This window comes from Aspergillus uvarum (assembly GCF_003184745.1).
Source record: "Aspergillus uvarum CBS 121591 unplaced genomic scaffold BO82scaffold_12, whole genome shotgun sequence".
NCBI lineage: Eukaryota > Fungi > Ascomycota > Eurotiomycetes > Eurotiales > Aspergillaceae > Aspergillus > Aspergillus uvarum.
The window spans coordinates 250,764-265,108 of NW_020291309.1; the positions used below are offsets into that span (position 1 = coordinate 250,764).

General features: G+C 52.2%; 4 protein-coding genes across 4 annotated transcripts; 3 read left to right on the top strand and 1 right to left on the bottom strand.

Annotated features, from left to right (window-relative positions):
- Window positions 1-210: 210 nt before the first annotated feature.
- BO82DRAFT_24135 (RING finger protein) lies at window positions 211-2,349 on the top strand. Its single transcript, XM_025630790.1, has 4 exons — window positions 211-551; window positions 639-1,167; window positions 1,226-2,112; window positions 2,181-2,349. Exons 1-4 carry the CDS (start codon window positions 461-463, stop codon window positions 2,207-2,209), a joined length of 1,536 nt encoding a protein of 511 aa, XP_025494384.1. The 5' UTR covers window positions 211-460; the 3' UTR covers window positions 2,210-2,349.
- A 2,155-nt stretch (window positions 2,350-4,504) lies between these two features.
- On the top strand, window positions 4,505-6,560 carry mrsA (putative mitochondrial carrier protein). Its single transcript, XM_025634613.1, has 8 exons — window positions 4,505-4,880; window positions 5,092-5,161; window positions 5,237-5,272; window positions 5,369-5,501; window positions 5,573-5,665; window positions 5,733-5,789; window positions 5,844-6,288; window positions 6,347-6,560. Exons 1-8 carry the CDS (start codon window positions 4,843-4,845, stop codon window positions 6,396-6,398), a joined length of 924 nt encoding a protein of 307 aa, XP_025494385.1. The 5' UTR covers window positions 4,505-4,842; the 3' UTR covers window positions 6,399-6,560.
- Window positions 6,561-7,674: 1,114 nt separating this feature from the next.
- BO82DRAFT_352162 (putative AAA family ATPase) lies at window positions 7,675-10,540 on the top strand. The gene is made up of 2 exons (XM_025634614.1): window positions 7,675-10,065; window positions 10,152-10,540. The coding sequence occupies exons 1-2, from the start codon at window positions 7,857-7,859 to the stop codon at window positions 10,370-10,372; spliced, it is 2,430 nt and encodes an 809-aa protein (XP_025494386.1). The 5' UTR covers window positions 7,675-7,856; the 3' UTR covers window positions 10,373-10,540.
- A 1,334-nt stretch (window positions 10,541-11,874) lies between these two features.
- BO82DRAFT_372613 (nucleotide-diphospho-sugar transferase) lies at window positions 11,875-13,206 on the bottom strand (the record flags this gene model as incomplete). Its single annotated transcript, XM_025637323.1, has 7 exons — window positions 11,875-11,901; window positions 11,956-12,093; window positions 12,188-12,418; window positions 12,464-12,556; window positions 12,645-12,739; window positions 12,828-13,080; window positions 13,159-13,206. The coding sequence occupies 7 exons, from the start codon at window positions 13,204-13,206 to the stop codon at window positions 11,875-11,877; spliced, it is 885 nt and encodes a 294-aa protein (XP_025494387.1).
- Between the last annotated feature and the right edge of the window lie 1,139 nt (window positions 13,207-14,345).

Genomic DNA, 14,345 nt, shown 5'->3' on the forward strand with positions numbered 1-14,345 from the left:
CATCCCATCCTTCGGATCTCGGAAAAATTACCTCACCCTGATTCCTTGGTAGGCTGTGACTGTGTTGCCCCGGTAAAAAAGAAGGTCTCGACCAACCATCTCGAGACCGACTTTTTTCTCGTGTCAGCACATACCTCGCCTTGCCAACGGACTCTGCCCACAGCTATCCACCACGCCTCCCCTCACGAGAAAGAGAAAGGCGGCCGAGGCGACGCTTGTAGACAACGCGACCACAGCAGCAGCGACAGCCGCCGCCACCACCTCCACCTCCGATACCAACGTCGCCTTCGCGCCCGCCGCCACCGCACCCTGCTCTTCTGACAAATCCACCCGGAAAAAGCTCAAGTCGACCGACCGGGACCCCGACACCGAATCCCTTGCTGCGCTCTCCACCGGCCTCTCGGACTTCGTGGAGGAGGAGAAGAAGGCGACCGATCTCGTTACCCCTGCGTCGACCAGTATGGAGTCCGACGAGGATTTCATGAGCGTTGGTTCCAGTCCCGATGACTTTCTGGACACCCAAGGCAGTGATATCGAGAGTCTGGGCGACGGTACGTGATGCTTGCTCATTTCTCCTACACTCTCTCTGCCTTGTGCGTCGATCGTGACACTGACCCGCGTTGTTCCTGGAGAAATAGACTTCGGTGACGAATTTGATGGCGGGTTCTCCAAAGACAAGGATATTATCGCGACGAAACGGAAGCCGTACGAGGTAGAGTTCAAAGTCTTGAGTCCGGACGACATCGAGCGGCAACAGAATGTGCAGATCAATGAGGTTTCCTCAATTCTCGGCCTGCCCCCGGAGTCATCGGCTATCCTGCTGCGGTACGGACGGTGGAAACGCGAGAAGTTGATCGAATCGTATATGGATCATCCGGAAGAGACCCTGGAGGAGGCGGGTCTGGGGACCAACTTTGAGGGAACGCCGCAGACCGAGGTGGTATCCGGGTTCATGTGTGAAATTTGCTGCGAAGATGGCGACGAGCTCGAGACGTATGCTATGCGCTGCGGGCACCGCTTCTGCGTCGACTGCTATCGCCACTACCTGGCCCAGAAGATTCGCGGGGAGGGTGAGGCCGCGCGGATCGAATGTCCCGGCAATGACTGTCACATGATTGTGGACTCGAAATCATTAGGACTGCTTGTGACGGATGATCTGCGGGAAAGGTAAGATGGACTCGATGTGCGGGGGAATGTTGCTCAAATTGCTAATGTCTTCATACAGATACAAAGCTCTCCTTATGCGGACGTACGTCGACGACAAAGATAATCTCAAATGGTGCCCTGCACCGGAATGTGTATATGCGATAGATTGCCCTATCAAACAACGCGACCTGCGGCGCATTGTGCCCACAGTCCAGTGTGACTGTAAGCACTACTTCTGTTTTGGATGTACACTCAACGACCATCAGCCTGCACCATGCACGCTGGTCAAGATGTGGCTGAAGAAGTGCGAGGATGATTCCGAGACAGCAAATTGGATCTCCGCCAACACGAAAGAGTGCCCGAGATGCCATTCAACGATCGAGAAGAACGGTGGCTGCAACCACATGACGTGTCGAAAGTGTAAGCATGAGTTTTGCTGGATGTGCATGGGACTATGGTCGGAGCATGGCACCAGCTGGTACAACTGCAATCGATACGAGGAGAAGTCCGGGTCGGAGGCCCGCACTGCGCAGGCGCGATCTCGGGAGTCGTTGGAGCGGTACCTCCACTACTACAACCGATATGCCAACCACGAGCAGTCGGCCAAGTTGGATAAGGACCTGTACCTGAAGACCGAGAAGAAGATGACCAGTCTTCAATCACAATCCGGTCTCTCGTGGATCGAAGTCCAGTTCCTGGACACCGCATCACAGGCACTGCAACAATGCCGACAGACCCTGAAGTGGACGTATGCGTTTGCCTATTACCTCGCGCGCAACAACCTGACCGAGATCTTCGAGGACAACCAGAAGGATCTAGAGATGGCCGTGGAGAGTCTGAGTGAAATGTTCGAGAAACCGGTACCAGAGCTCGCAAAACTGAAGGTCGATATTTTGGACAAAACGGCTTACTGTAACAAACGGCGGGTGATTCTGCTGAGTGACACAGCAGAGAATCTGAAAAATGGTACGTTCTTCCCTCTCTTTGTTTCTTCATCACATGGGGCGAACAGCTTACTGATTTCTACTCAACAGGAGAATGGTCATTTAATGTGGATTGGTAGAGAACAGACATACTCAACTTCTTTCCTTCCCCATTCCCGTTCAACTAGAAGCAAGCATAAGAAATCACGACGTGCATGACAAATAACCAGCGCATATGGATTTTTTTTCTCCCTTCATCATCGACACTTATATTTATCTCTTGTTTATCTCAGACAGGCGCACCCCCCGATTGTTCCTTACTGTATGTATTCTCTACACATGACTACCTACAGGGCGAGACCATTCTCTCCGTGCGTGTTGTTACACTCATCCTCTTTATGTATGTGATACTGGCCGCCTCATTTTGTTATTACAGTCTGTCTATTTTTTTTTTTTTTTTTTTTTTTTTTTTTTTTCGCGAGCCGATATGGTTGCGAGGAAGCTATATTTATATTCTGAGTTGTCCTGAACTGGCGACCTCTCTTCTCAGCATATGTATTTCTTGAACTGTTTTCCATGGGAAAGAGGTATTGAACATGCGTGTCAGAATTTGTTCAGTTTGCTGAAATGAAAGACAGCTAGGTATACATGTTTGGCCAGGGTACTGAATAAACTCAGGTTGGAACAACCTTCTTGTGTTTAATTGCACAGCTTATTCTCTCTCTTGTAGTGGCAACGACTATAGAAGAATAGTTGGTAACTTAGTCCGTGAGGTTGGAAGTAAATAGCTCACCCACAGCAAGCGGGACGGGGGAGGAAAGAACGGGAACCAACCACCTAACTAGACTAGTTGACTAAACAGTATAGTCAGGTGCTTCATGTGCCGTGTTTCTATCTCCTCGGAACTTTTCGATTCTGATGGGTCCTGACTCTCCTTTTTTTTTTTTTTGGTACATTTGTACGGAGATTTGGTTTAGGTAATAACTGATCCAGGATTCAGTTCTTCCATTTCGCTTCTGGAATAGAATGTCCCACTTTTTTTTTTTTTCGTTTCTGATTGATCTTAGATTATGGATGGAGCATGTACGAGAAGGAGGTGATGAGGATGGGATTGATCGGGGATCATCTTTGTTTTACTTGTTGAGTTTGTTTACAAGGCCCTTTTTCTCTCTCTCCCACATTTCCTTTGAGGGCATTCTATAGTAGGTTTACTGAGTGGCTGTGGAAATCATAGGGTTTGACTTTGAGTTGTCGTCTGGTGTTGGGAGGGTATACATACTCATTTGTTTTGCACTACGGAGTACAACAAAGAGGATCTCCCAAATCTCAATCAGATAAGACAGCAGCGAGACAGCCAGAGGAACCCGGGATCAAGGTTCCCGTCCTTTTTTGCACTTTTCGGATCATCGGGGACGCCTAGCCCCGAGAGGGAAAAGCCAACTGGTGGCCGGTGGAACCCACGGATCCCGCTTGATGCTGTCGGGTCACGGATGGCCAATGAACGATTCCTCCGCGGTTCGGCGGTTGGATTACACTATCGGTCATGAGGCAGCAGAATCGGTCAGTACTGTACAATGGAATTGGGAAGGTGGTGGGCTTTGGAGGGTGAAATGTCGGATCAGCGACTGCTGTGACTCCGAAGAGGCAGGCTCGGTTTTGCCAGTCTTGAGAGAAAAGTAACAGAATATGACCATTCATGACAGACATGTGGCCTTGAGGGAGAAGCTCCGTCATCGGACTGGAGGTTGAAATGCCTCGGTGTAAGATTGATTGCCTAAGCTTGGGAGGCTAGCCTGTTCTAGGTCGGGGGAGCTGATTCAGCGATACCGACCGGGGAGAGGGAGAAGAATACCGAGCGAAAATCAGAACTGTCGCGAAACGCGATGAACGAAAGAAGTACAGTAATACAAGGGGAATCAAAACATTGCTTCGGAAGGACAATGTATCTATTCTGATGATGCTGTACTTACATTGGACTATCTAAAGCACGGTTGTAGTAGGAATAGAGTCGGCTAATTGTAGCCATATCAATCCATCTACTCACTTATCTGATATGATCATCTCGAGGGACAATCAGAAATAACATGCTACGGTAATAACCAAAAAGATCAAGCTTGCAGGAAGCAGACTAGAATAAAAGTGCTCCGTAAACACTGCATCAATCAGAATGGTTCCCAAATCAGTTTGGCTCACTGCCGGACTCTCACCTTCAGATCCTGACCGTACCATTACCGGACATTCCGCTTTCATACCTCGTCTTAGCTCCCAGTTGGCCCTAGTCTAGCCTGGAAGGGTCAGGTACCATACCGTCAGAATGGTAACCGGTCGGTACGGGATACTTGCTGCTATCGACCTGCAGGCGGACTTTTTTAGTTGACCATCCCAGAATTATCAGCATTTCTTCTTTTCCTGCCTCTCTCCATCTCTCCCCTCATCTTCCCTACCACATTGATTCTTCCCCGTAGTACTTACTCGGGTTGAGGCTGGTCTCATTACTATCTCCTTGTTCTCCTCCCTCTTCTGCATCTCCTTACATTTCCTCGAGAAACGCCCTCTCCTTCCCCCTACCGGTATACCCACTTCCCTGTCCCCTCCGCCCGGATCGGCCTTCCCTCTCCGCTCCGCAAAGTCCGTTTTTCTGCGTCGGCATTTTCGGGCCTACAGCTTTGAGACCAACTCTCCTCAATCCCCTCGGAGCTCCCTTCGCCTTTCCTTCTCCCACGTATCTCGTCGCTCCGTAGCCCTCGCTACGCCCGAAATCCTCAAGAGCTCAATGGCGGTCCCCGAACAGATCCCCGGGCAAGAATATGAGTATGTGCCAGTCCACATTTCCTGCCTTGGTCGGCAATGGCCTCCACCATCCGTGGACTCAGAACACCTCTGCGGAGGGGGACATTCTAGGTCACAAATTCCTCTATGTGCGCGGCCATTGCTATGAACCGCCAAAGACCAGAAAACATCGGCACACCTTTATTTTTTGTTGTAAAGATCACCCGCTAACCGCAGCCTGATGATGACACAGCTATGAAGCCCTCCCCTCCAACTATGGCTTAGGCGCCAATATGTTGGCTGGCGCCTTCGCAGGAATCGCAGTACGTGCTAGGATAAGAACTTTATCTTCGAGATGGCTGGGGTGTGCTGACCATGGGGCTTTTTTCTTTTCCTAGGAACACTCTGTCATGTATCCGGTAGACTTGTTGAAGGTACGTGGCTCATGCGAATTGTGGCACCAAATGCGACCTTGCAGAAGCAGTGCGCGGGAATCTCTAACCTGGCTGGGAGAACTAACACCTTGGTAGACTCGCATGCAAATCTTGCATCCTACGACTGGAGGGCTCTACACAGGCTTGACTAATGCGGTTTCGACGATTTACCGGATTGAGGGCTGGCGGACACTGTGGAAGGGTGTCTCGAGTGTGATTGTCGGCGCCGGTGGGTTATTTGCGAGAGCAACAGGATCGGAGATTCCGACAGGTGACTGACTGGTGTCTTTCTTTGGACAGGTCCCGCTCACGCCGTGTACTTTGGAACATATGAGATGGTGAAGGAAATGGCGGGTGGTAATGTCGACGATGGCCACCACCCGGTCGCGGCAGGTGAGTTACAAGTTCCGCAGATGTGAAGCGATACGGGCGCAATGACTGACTGACCGTAAACTACTAGCTCTGAGCGGTGCTTCTGCGACCATCGCTAGCGATGCTTTGATGAATCCCTTTGACGGTAAGTTTTTGTGCGACTGCTCGACTTTGCAAAACAGCCTCTGACGCCGCGCAGTGATCAAGCAACGTATGCAGGTGCATGGTTCGGTACATAAGAGTCTCCTTCAATGTGCTCGGTCCGTTTACCGCACGGAAGGTTTCCAGGCATTCTACGTCTCCTATCCCACTACCCTCTGCATGACTGTCCCCTTCACCGCCACTCAGTTTGTCGCCTACGAGTCCATTTCCAAGGTCATGAACCCTTCGCAGGATTACGACCCATTTACGCACTGTATGGCCGGTGGTCTGGCGGGTGCGTTTGCGGCCGGTCTGACCACCCCGCTCGACGTGGTGAAGACGCTGCTGCAAACTCGGGGTTTGGCGCAAAATGAGGAAATCCGCTCGGCCAAGGGTCTGTTCAACGCGGCGGCCATCATCAAGCGGCAGTTTGGCTGGAAGGGCTTCCTGCGTGGCGCTCGCCCCCGCATTATTTCCACCATGCCCAGTACCGCTATTTGCTGGTGAGATTGGTCTGGCACCAACTCTTGGAGAAACATTTCGCTGATCGCATTTATCTAGGACCTCCTACGAGATGGCCAAGGCCTACTTCAAGGGTCAGCCGGACAACTAAGCCCACCTTGTCAGTTTTCCTCAACGGCCCGATCGCATGAATCCGACACACTTCCGCTTCCTTCCCTTCCTCTGCACCTGATCCCCCGGGGAGAAACACGCAACAACCCCCTCTCACCTTTACATCGCTTTTCCAACCAAAAAAAAAAAAAAAACATTTAAGGATAGAAATAATAAAAGCACGACGCAGAAAATAGTCCACAATGCTTCGATTCGATGGAGAGGAAAAAGAACGATGCTATTATCCAATGCATCACATGCGAGAAGGAAGGCAGACAATGCAGAAGACAGGGTGTTCAGGTAACACTCTCTGGGCGCTGATCTAGGGGCTTTATCCTCTTCTGATGCTTGTCCCGCTCCTGGTTCTCTGTCTTGCTACACACTCACCCCGTCATTTCGAGTGTCAGATTCATCATGATCATGATCATGATCATCATCACCACCACGATACCCCCAACATTTCATATATCACCAAGTCCGAAGCCCAGACGGGGAGACTCCGAGGGACTGACCTGTCTATCTCCGAGCTGAGCTAGAACCATGCTTATATTACTCTTCTGACGTGTTATTTTTCAATTTTCTTGACCTGGATGGGGCTTTCTGATTGACTGATTGGATGAGTTGGATGGATGGTGAAAAGTAGACCATCGGGGTGTGAGTTGGCGCTTGCGCAGCTGCTGTAATTACTGCTGCTTCTTGGTTGGTTCGAGGCCTTTTGATTTGACTGGGCCTGATTGATGTATGCTTAATTGGTAGGCGTTGACGGGACGCAAGGGGAAATATCTGGACGATTTTCCTTTTCTTTTTTTTTTTCCTTTATACTTATGGTCTGTCAGGTTGGAGTACTACCGCCTCTTCCTCTCTGCACTGCATTTTAGTCCTAGTCGTTGCTGCGCCGCTCGGGATACACTGCGATTGATTCACTGTGAATAAATTTCTGTATGTACGTTATATAGAGGGAACTGCAGGAAAAGGCTGATTGGTTTGTTGATTGGTTTTGAAGTGGATGGAATGATCAAAAATATGAGACTTTTTTTTCCCATAACCATGTCAATAATTGGAGAGGAGGCGAAGAGGCACAGGCTGCAAAGAGAAGGAGGGGACAGAAAGCGTCCAGCGAACGACGTCACTGGGAAAAATCGGAAAAAGAACATCCCCAGACCGAACCCGGCCAAACCCCCGCCAGTTCCAGTTCTCTTCCTACTTGCTACTACGACTGACTTCCAACCTCTCTCTCTTTTTTTCTCTATTCCTCAATTCTACTTCACCCCGACTGACGGACTCTTCTCCACCCACTCAATTGGTTGATCTGCACACTTCTCCCCTGCCACTCGTTTCTCACCCGTCGATCTCCCTTTCATCCCTCCTTCTCCCTCTACAACTAAATTGCGGGCGGGTCCTGCAAGATTCCCGCTCCATCTCACATCTCCTCCCCCCCTCCTTCAACTTCGAATGAATGATGCGCCCCAAGCCGGCGTCTTCATTGCAGAAGACCTACGATGATTGCTATTTGATGTGCTCAACTGCCGTCTACTTCGAGGGTCAGGTCTGTACTTTTGTTCCACAGCATTCTACTCCCATACTCCAAGCTAAACCATTCCGATTGTGGCAGAATAATGAGGAGGAAGCCTTAAGATCTTGGCGCTCCGCTCTGGAAACGATCTACTATCACAACGCTTATCGAGTTCCCGCCAAGTATACCCCCAAGAACGAAACCGAACGGGCTTTGCAGGACTCCATCCGTCAGCTGGAGCTGCAATGCCGCGAGCGCGTCGATCTCCTTCAGGCCCTTCGCGAAAGTAGAAAGGATTCATCGGGCAAATCGCCTCCGCGCGCCACCCCCGGTTGGATCGGCGACGGGACCGTTCCCGCCGTTGGATACACCGATCTCTCCAAACCGCCCACCATCCCCGGTCGTCCGACTCCCACCACCACCGTCAGTTCGGAGTCAATCCGGCGGGAATCAGCCAGTGCCGCCACGTCTCCCCCCATGCCGGGAACCCCCGCCCTGCGCACCCAGTCGCATTCCCCGAGCAAGGCCGATTCGCGCACCTCGAGCCCCGAGCGGCGCAAGCTGACCATGCCTTTTACCCTGCGCAGTTCAGACATCAAGAAACAGAGCAAGAAGAAGGACAGCTCTCGCCGGAGGGATCTGCGGCCGGCCGCAGCCTCTCAGGCTGCAGGGCTGGCCTGGGGTAGTATCTACCCGTCCTTCACGCCGCCAGACCGAACGGCCAGTGATGCGGCATTGGCCTCAACCCGGGCCTCCAATGACTCGAGTATCCGAAAAGAGTCCGAATCCCGTCGTCCGCTCTCCGGCGACGAGCGTGTTCCAAGGAGAGCAACACATCCGGCGGATGATCCCGACGAACGTCGACATGGTCGGAAACCTCGTGCCTCAGACCAGTCGGTATCGCATCGGCCCTCTGCACGGAGAACGGCAACCTCCTCCTCCACTACCACCCCTACTACATCGACACACCCCAAACCGGTCGGCGGCGAAGTACGGCATCAGTCCTCCAATCAGTCGCTCCCCGCTGCGGTTGAATCGCAGTCAAGGAATACCAGTCGGCCGCAACCTCCGCCGAAGCCTTCTATCAAACCGAAACCAGTCTCCTTACGGTCACCCCATCCCACTTCTTCCCCATCAGGAGTGTCACCACACCCGCCGCCCGAAGGTTCGGGCACGCCGCGAACCAAGCCGGCATCTCGTCCACGGATTACCCCCACCTCGTCGACCGATGGCAGGCTGGTTCCTGGGTTGGATCGACTGGCGCTTTCACCCAGCAGCGCGAGAATCGCTGCTCAATCGCCAGGAGGCGTGAATCGCACTGTGACGCCTCCTTCCAGCGACCCCGAATCATCTGGTCCCAAGTCCACAGATCCGGACGAGGAAGACCTCGCGGAAGAAGACGAAGAGGATGCCATCCTGAATGTAATGAACAAGCTCCCTAGGGGCATCGATGCGACGGCTGCGCGCCAAATACTGAACGACATCGTTGTCCGCGGTGACGAAGTCTATTGGGACGATATCGCCGGTCTGGACGGAGCCAAGAAGGCCCTCAAAGAAGCCGTGGTCTACCCTTTCCTCCGGCCCGACCTTTTCTCGGGTCTCCGCGAACCGGCGCGCGGCATGCTCCTCTTCGGACCGCCAGGCACAGGCAAGACGATGCTTGCCCGAGCGGTGGCCACCGAATCTCGATCGACCTTCTTCTCCGTCTCGGCCTCCACGCTCACCTCCAAGTGGCACGGCGAGAGTGAGAAACTCGTGCGCGCGCTGTTCGGCTTGGCCAAAGCCCTGGCCCCGTCCATCATCTTTGTCGACGAGATCGACTCCCTGCTCTCCGCGCGCTCCTCGGGCACCGAGAACGAAGCCTCCCGCCGCTCCAAGACCGAATTTCTCATCCAATGGTCCGACCTCCAACGCGCCGCCGCCGGCCGCGAACAGAAGGACAAGAAGATCGGCGACGCCAGCCGCGTGCTCGTCCTCGCCGCCACGAACATGCCCTGGGACATCGACGAGGCGGCCCGTCGCCGCTTCGTCCGGCGACAATACATCCCACTCCCCGAACAGCACGTCCGCGAACAGCAACTCCGCAAACTGCTCAGCCACCAAAACCACGAGTTGACGGATGAGGACATCGAGGTATTAGTCCAGGTCACGGAGGGTGAGTCTCGCCCATTTTTCTTTTCTTTTTCTTTTTCTTTTCTTTGTCTTTGAGGGGTATGTGTTTAATTGACTAATCTCATCCAGGCTTCTCCGGCTCCGACATGACCGCCCTGGCCAAAGACGCCGCCATGGGCCCGCTCCGCAACCTCGGAGAGGCATTACTGCACACCCCGATGGACCAGATTCAACCGATCCGGTTCCAGGATTTCGAGGCGAGCTTGCTCTCCATCCGGCCGAGTGTCAGTAAGGACGGGTTACAGGAGTATGAGGAGTGGGCGAGACAGTTTGGTGAGCGGGGAGGATAGAGCAGAGGGTTCGGCATCTTTGACCTTTTACTCCTCTATACTTCTTCTCCGGCAACTTCTTCCCTATTCCTTGGTTTCATTGTCGTGTGGTATTGTTAGTCTAAGTGCTTGGAGGGGAGTCAGTCGTTTGATCTGTATCTGGAATGTACACTTGGTCCTGGGGTACGGGGTACGGGGTACGGGGTATGGGGTATGCGAGGGACGGCTAGCCTAGGGTTGGGACTACGGATTATTTTGTTGTTTTTCTTTTTTTTTTTCGGACAGGACAGCTCGCGTATAGGCGTTTCTGTGGGAAGGGTTGGCTAGCTAGGCTTTGGGAGAAAATGGTGGGGACTTGGGTTGAGTATGTTCCATCTGGACGGCCGGGCGAAGGCTTTCTTGGGTGGGTTTATTCGAGGTCACTATCCGGGGAGTGTGGTTTTCTGTAGCATGTAGGTGTAACTGTACGGAACAAAGTTTCAATGGGGATGGGGGATGGGGATAGCTATAGCGATAGCGATAGGTATAGGTATAGGTGTCACTCAGGGCTCTTAGGCACAGGGTCACAGATTAGGCTATGATATATCCGAGAGACCAATTCAAGATCTAATTATGATATACGATGACCAGGTAGACACTCATGTTACCTAAGTATTCATCTGTTCATATTGACAGCTATGAACAAGGGGCGGGTGGTGGCTCTGAAAGCAGCACTGAAGCTTTCAAAAGCCATGGGGGAAAGAAGTAATAAAATACACACACACACACACACACACGCACAAGCTGGCAGAAAACATAGACAAGTGAACTCTCACTCGAGTAAACAGTATGTGTGACTATCAATTGTACAATATAGTCCGGGCTAAAGAGAGTCAGGGCATAATATCTATACTGTTGAGAAGCAGTGGAACCCCCCCCTCGCCTCCTCCCTCCTTTCCCCGCCAGAACCAGAACCATTTAGAAAGAGAAATTGCGCCGAAACACAGAGTACCCTAACGGGCTGAAGCTTGAGTGAGGTCCTTCAAGAAAGCTCATATACACTACCATGGCGCTGACCTTGCAGCTCATACACCTGCCAAGAAGGCTCATTGGACCTTGCGAGAGTCCTTGGGTGCCCGAGCCGTTGATCTTGTGTCACGCCTGCGGACCGCGAGTAGTTCCGCGAATGCGAGCCGACAACCACACGCCCCTTGTTGTTGATGAGCTTAGGGGAACGTGTGCATCGATTCCCGTACCCGTACCGGAGCAGGACTTCTGCTGCCAGGGCCAGGGTGAGTGACAGGCTCACGCCCAGCCCGATGCCGGCCTTAGCAATGTCGGAAAGACCACCGTCATCGCCGCCGCCGCCGTCGTCGGCCGGTGACCCAGAGCTTCCACGCAGTATCGGTAACTCCGTCCAGTGACCTTCCCAGCTATTTTCCCAATCGCTCAAGCTCGCGGAGATCGTGGCATCACTGGGCCTGAGGACGGTCGGCCGTGCGGAGCCGGGTACAATTGGAGTTCGCACGATCGCTTGCCCATGTTCAGTGTACATTCAATCTACAGAGCCTCTAAAAGCAAGTGTAAGTAGGGAGGTATGCTCAAATAAGAACCAGAGCTCGTACCTGTCGACGCTGGGCAAAGTCCTGGTAAAAGCCTAGCCAGAGCTCACGAGAGCGACAATCTGGCCTCCCCGTCTGGGTCGCATTATTACAGGCCGGTTGTTCTTGGTCCATGACCGTATCCGGGGTCTTCAGCCAAGGCTTGAGTGGATCGATCTAGATGTCAGTCCAGTACCTTACAAAGTCCAGGCGGAAACAGTTGGATAGATCCATCGGGTGCAAAAAGCAGACTTGCCTTGGAGACCGGCCAATCCGAGAAATGCCGGAATTTGGCCTCTGACAAGACCAAGTCAGGGTTCCAGCTGGTGTGCGGATGGCCGCCGAGATAGTTCGTGTGAAGTCGGGCACGAAATTCGCCGGTCAAGAGGATATAGGGACGGTGAGGAAGGACCATCGCACGGTCCTTGTACAGATCGTTCAGGATCTCCATGTCGTAGTCGGATTGTCCAGCCCCTTGGATCCGCTCCTAGATGTAGCCAAACTCGGAGTCCGAGGGCTGGATCAAAATGACCGCGGAGGTGAGCAGGCGATGCTCGAACCCGAGCCAGTACGCGCGGGGCATTGCCACTGGGGCCGGGGGAAGCAAAAACAATTCATCCATGGCCTGCTGGGGTTGGGGAGGGGTGATTCTCAGTATCTGCTCAGACCAAATAACTAGCCAGCATACAGAGAGAGGGAGAGAGAACGCATACCTGCAAGATCGTCCCATCGGAGTCTAGACTCAGCACACGCGCGTACTGGGTTTGGTTGAAAGCCAGAAGCTTGGTAGAGCTCTCTGCCCATGTCACTAGATTGAGAGTCAGTCTCAATCTCTCTCTCTCTCTCTCTCTCTCTCTGGTTCGTGCCTGCACCAGCCAATTAATGGTGTTGCTTACCATCACTACTGATTCGACTCTGCACGTCAATCGGAACCAGCCGCGCGCGGTAATGCGCCTGCATCTTGCGCAGCAATTCACCTTCAATGGAGTCCATCTCGGGATCGAGGCACGAAGGATACATCAAGACGCGATCTGGTTGGCTTTGCAACTGATGAAGTCTTTCGAACATCATCACCGAGTTGCAAAGATAGGCGGTGTTGGTGGCATATTGCACGTAGGCAAACCGTGACCAGTCGATATCTCTTCGAGACTGGACCGGCAAGGGCGAGCCACTGCGACAAAATGCCCGAGAACTGCTGATCGGCAGCCTCCAGAGAAGTAAAATGACGAGGGTCGCACTGAAGAGTAGACAAAGATGCCGGGACGAAAGTAACATTGCGGGAGAAACTGGTATATAACTGCTGCCTTGCGAAGTAATTCGCTGATACAGATATCTGCTGAATCTTAAGAGAAAAAAAAATGTACAAGGGATACCTTGAGAATGAGTGCACTCGGATACCTCTAGAGGCATTTATAGTCAAGTGAACTCATTGTTCTTCCTGTACCCTCATTCATGATGAGCCTTGGGGCTTCTAGGGCCAGGATCATGTCCCATGGGACAGACGAATTACACAGCGATCATTGCTGGAATCCTTTTGTGTCTCATACTAGCTACACTTCGGCAAACATGATATTGCTTATTCGGTAAGCTATAGCAAGCAAGACTTGCCTTGGGGGTTGCTGGTCCCGAGTATATTTCCGCTAGAGTAGCCCAGGCTTCAGGCTCAAAGCTGTATGTCGGCCCTTATAATCCTACCACATGGGTCTGAGGATCCACCTGCAGGTGGAGAGATAACCTTTCGAGCTAGTCTCTAACAGGGAGTATAGGCAACTGCAGTGCCCAGGGTAAGTCAGTCAGTCAGTCAGTCAGTCAGTCAGTCAGTCAGTCAGAGAGGACGACATTCCGACAATAGATCTAAACTCCGTTCTCTTTTGCGGTCCCCCTTGAAAATCTATAACTTTTACTAGATTCTTACCCTTCTCAGTTTCGGCCTCCTTCAATTCGATCGCCAATGATGAAGTTAGAGGCATATATCTTTAGACCCTTTGTTGCTTCATCCGAAGTCATGTAGCCACCGGTCTTTGTTCTATTCTGGCATGCCAAGAACAAAAAGACGGGCATAGGGATGCGTCGCCGCAATAACATTCTCCCAACTGAAAATCAAAATGAACAAGTGAGTCAGTTACATGTCGTATAATAAAGTTGAGGCCTTTGGTTTGGTTCAAGTTTGGTTCAGGAAGTATAACAAGCCACTCTACCAAAGGGGTAAAGATGTAAATCTTTCTAGATAAAATCAGTCCATGTGGCTTGAATTCAGCTGCGGTGTATAAGCGAGGCAACTTTCATGAGTAAGGCTATTCCTGCAAGCAAAGGAGTTTATGCGAGTGATGATTCCCGCGGGCGACGCAGTCCGTCCAAGCGAGGGGGTTCATACTTGCGAGGATCTTTACAAGCGATGGAGTTGGTGTGAGTTG

Bases quoted from the DNA above. Each gene is read 5' to 3' on its own strand.
- mrsA (XM_025634613.1), top strand. From the start codon at position 4,843: ATGGCGGTCCCCGAACAGATCCCCGGGCAAGAATATGA. The intron at 5,790-5,843 runs GTAAGTTTTTGT...GACGCCGCGCAG, and splicing joins TTTGATGAATCCCTTTGACG to TGATCAAGCAACGTATGCAG. The intron at 6,289-6,346 runs GTGAGATTGGTC...GCATTTATCTAG, and splicing joins CCCAGTACCGCTATTTGCTG to GACCTCCTACGAGATGGCCA.
- BO82DRAFT_24135 (XM_025630790.1), top strand. From the start codon at position 461: ATGGAGTCCGACGAGGATTTCATGAGCGTTGGTTCCAGTCCCGATGAC. The intron at 552-638 runs GTACGTGATGCT...CTGGAGAAATAG, and splicing joins TATCGAGAGTCTGGGCGACG to ACTTCGGTGACGAATTTGAT. The intron at 1,168-1,225 runs GTAAGATGGACT...GTCTTCATACAG, and splicing joins ACGGATGATCTGCGGGAAAG to ATACAAAGCTCTCCTTATGC.
- BO82DRAFT_352162 (XM_025634614.1), top strand. From the start codon at position 7,857: ATGCGCCCCAAGCCGGCGTCTTCATTGCAGAAGACCTACGATGATTGC. The intron at 10,066-10,151 runs GTGAGTCTCGCC...AATCTCATCCAG, and splicing joins ATTAGTCCAGGTCACGGAGG to GCTTCTCCGGCTCCGACATG.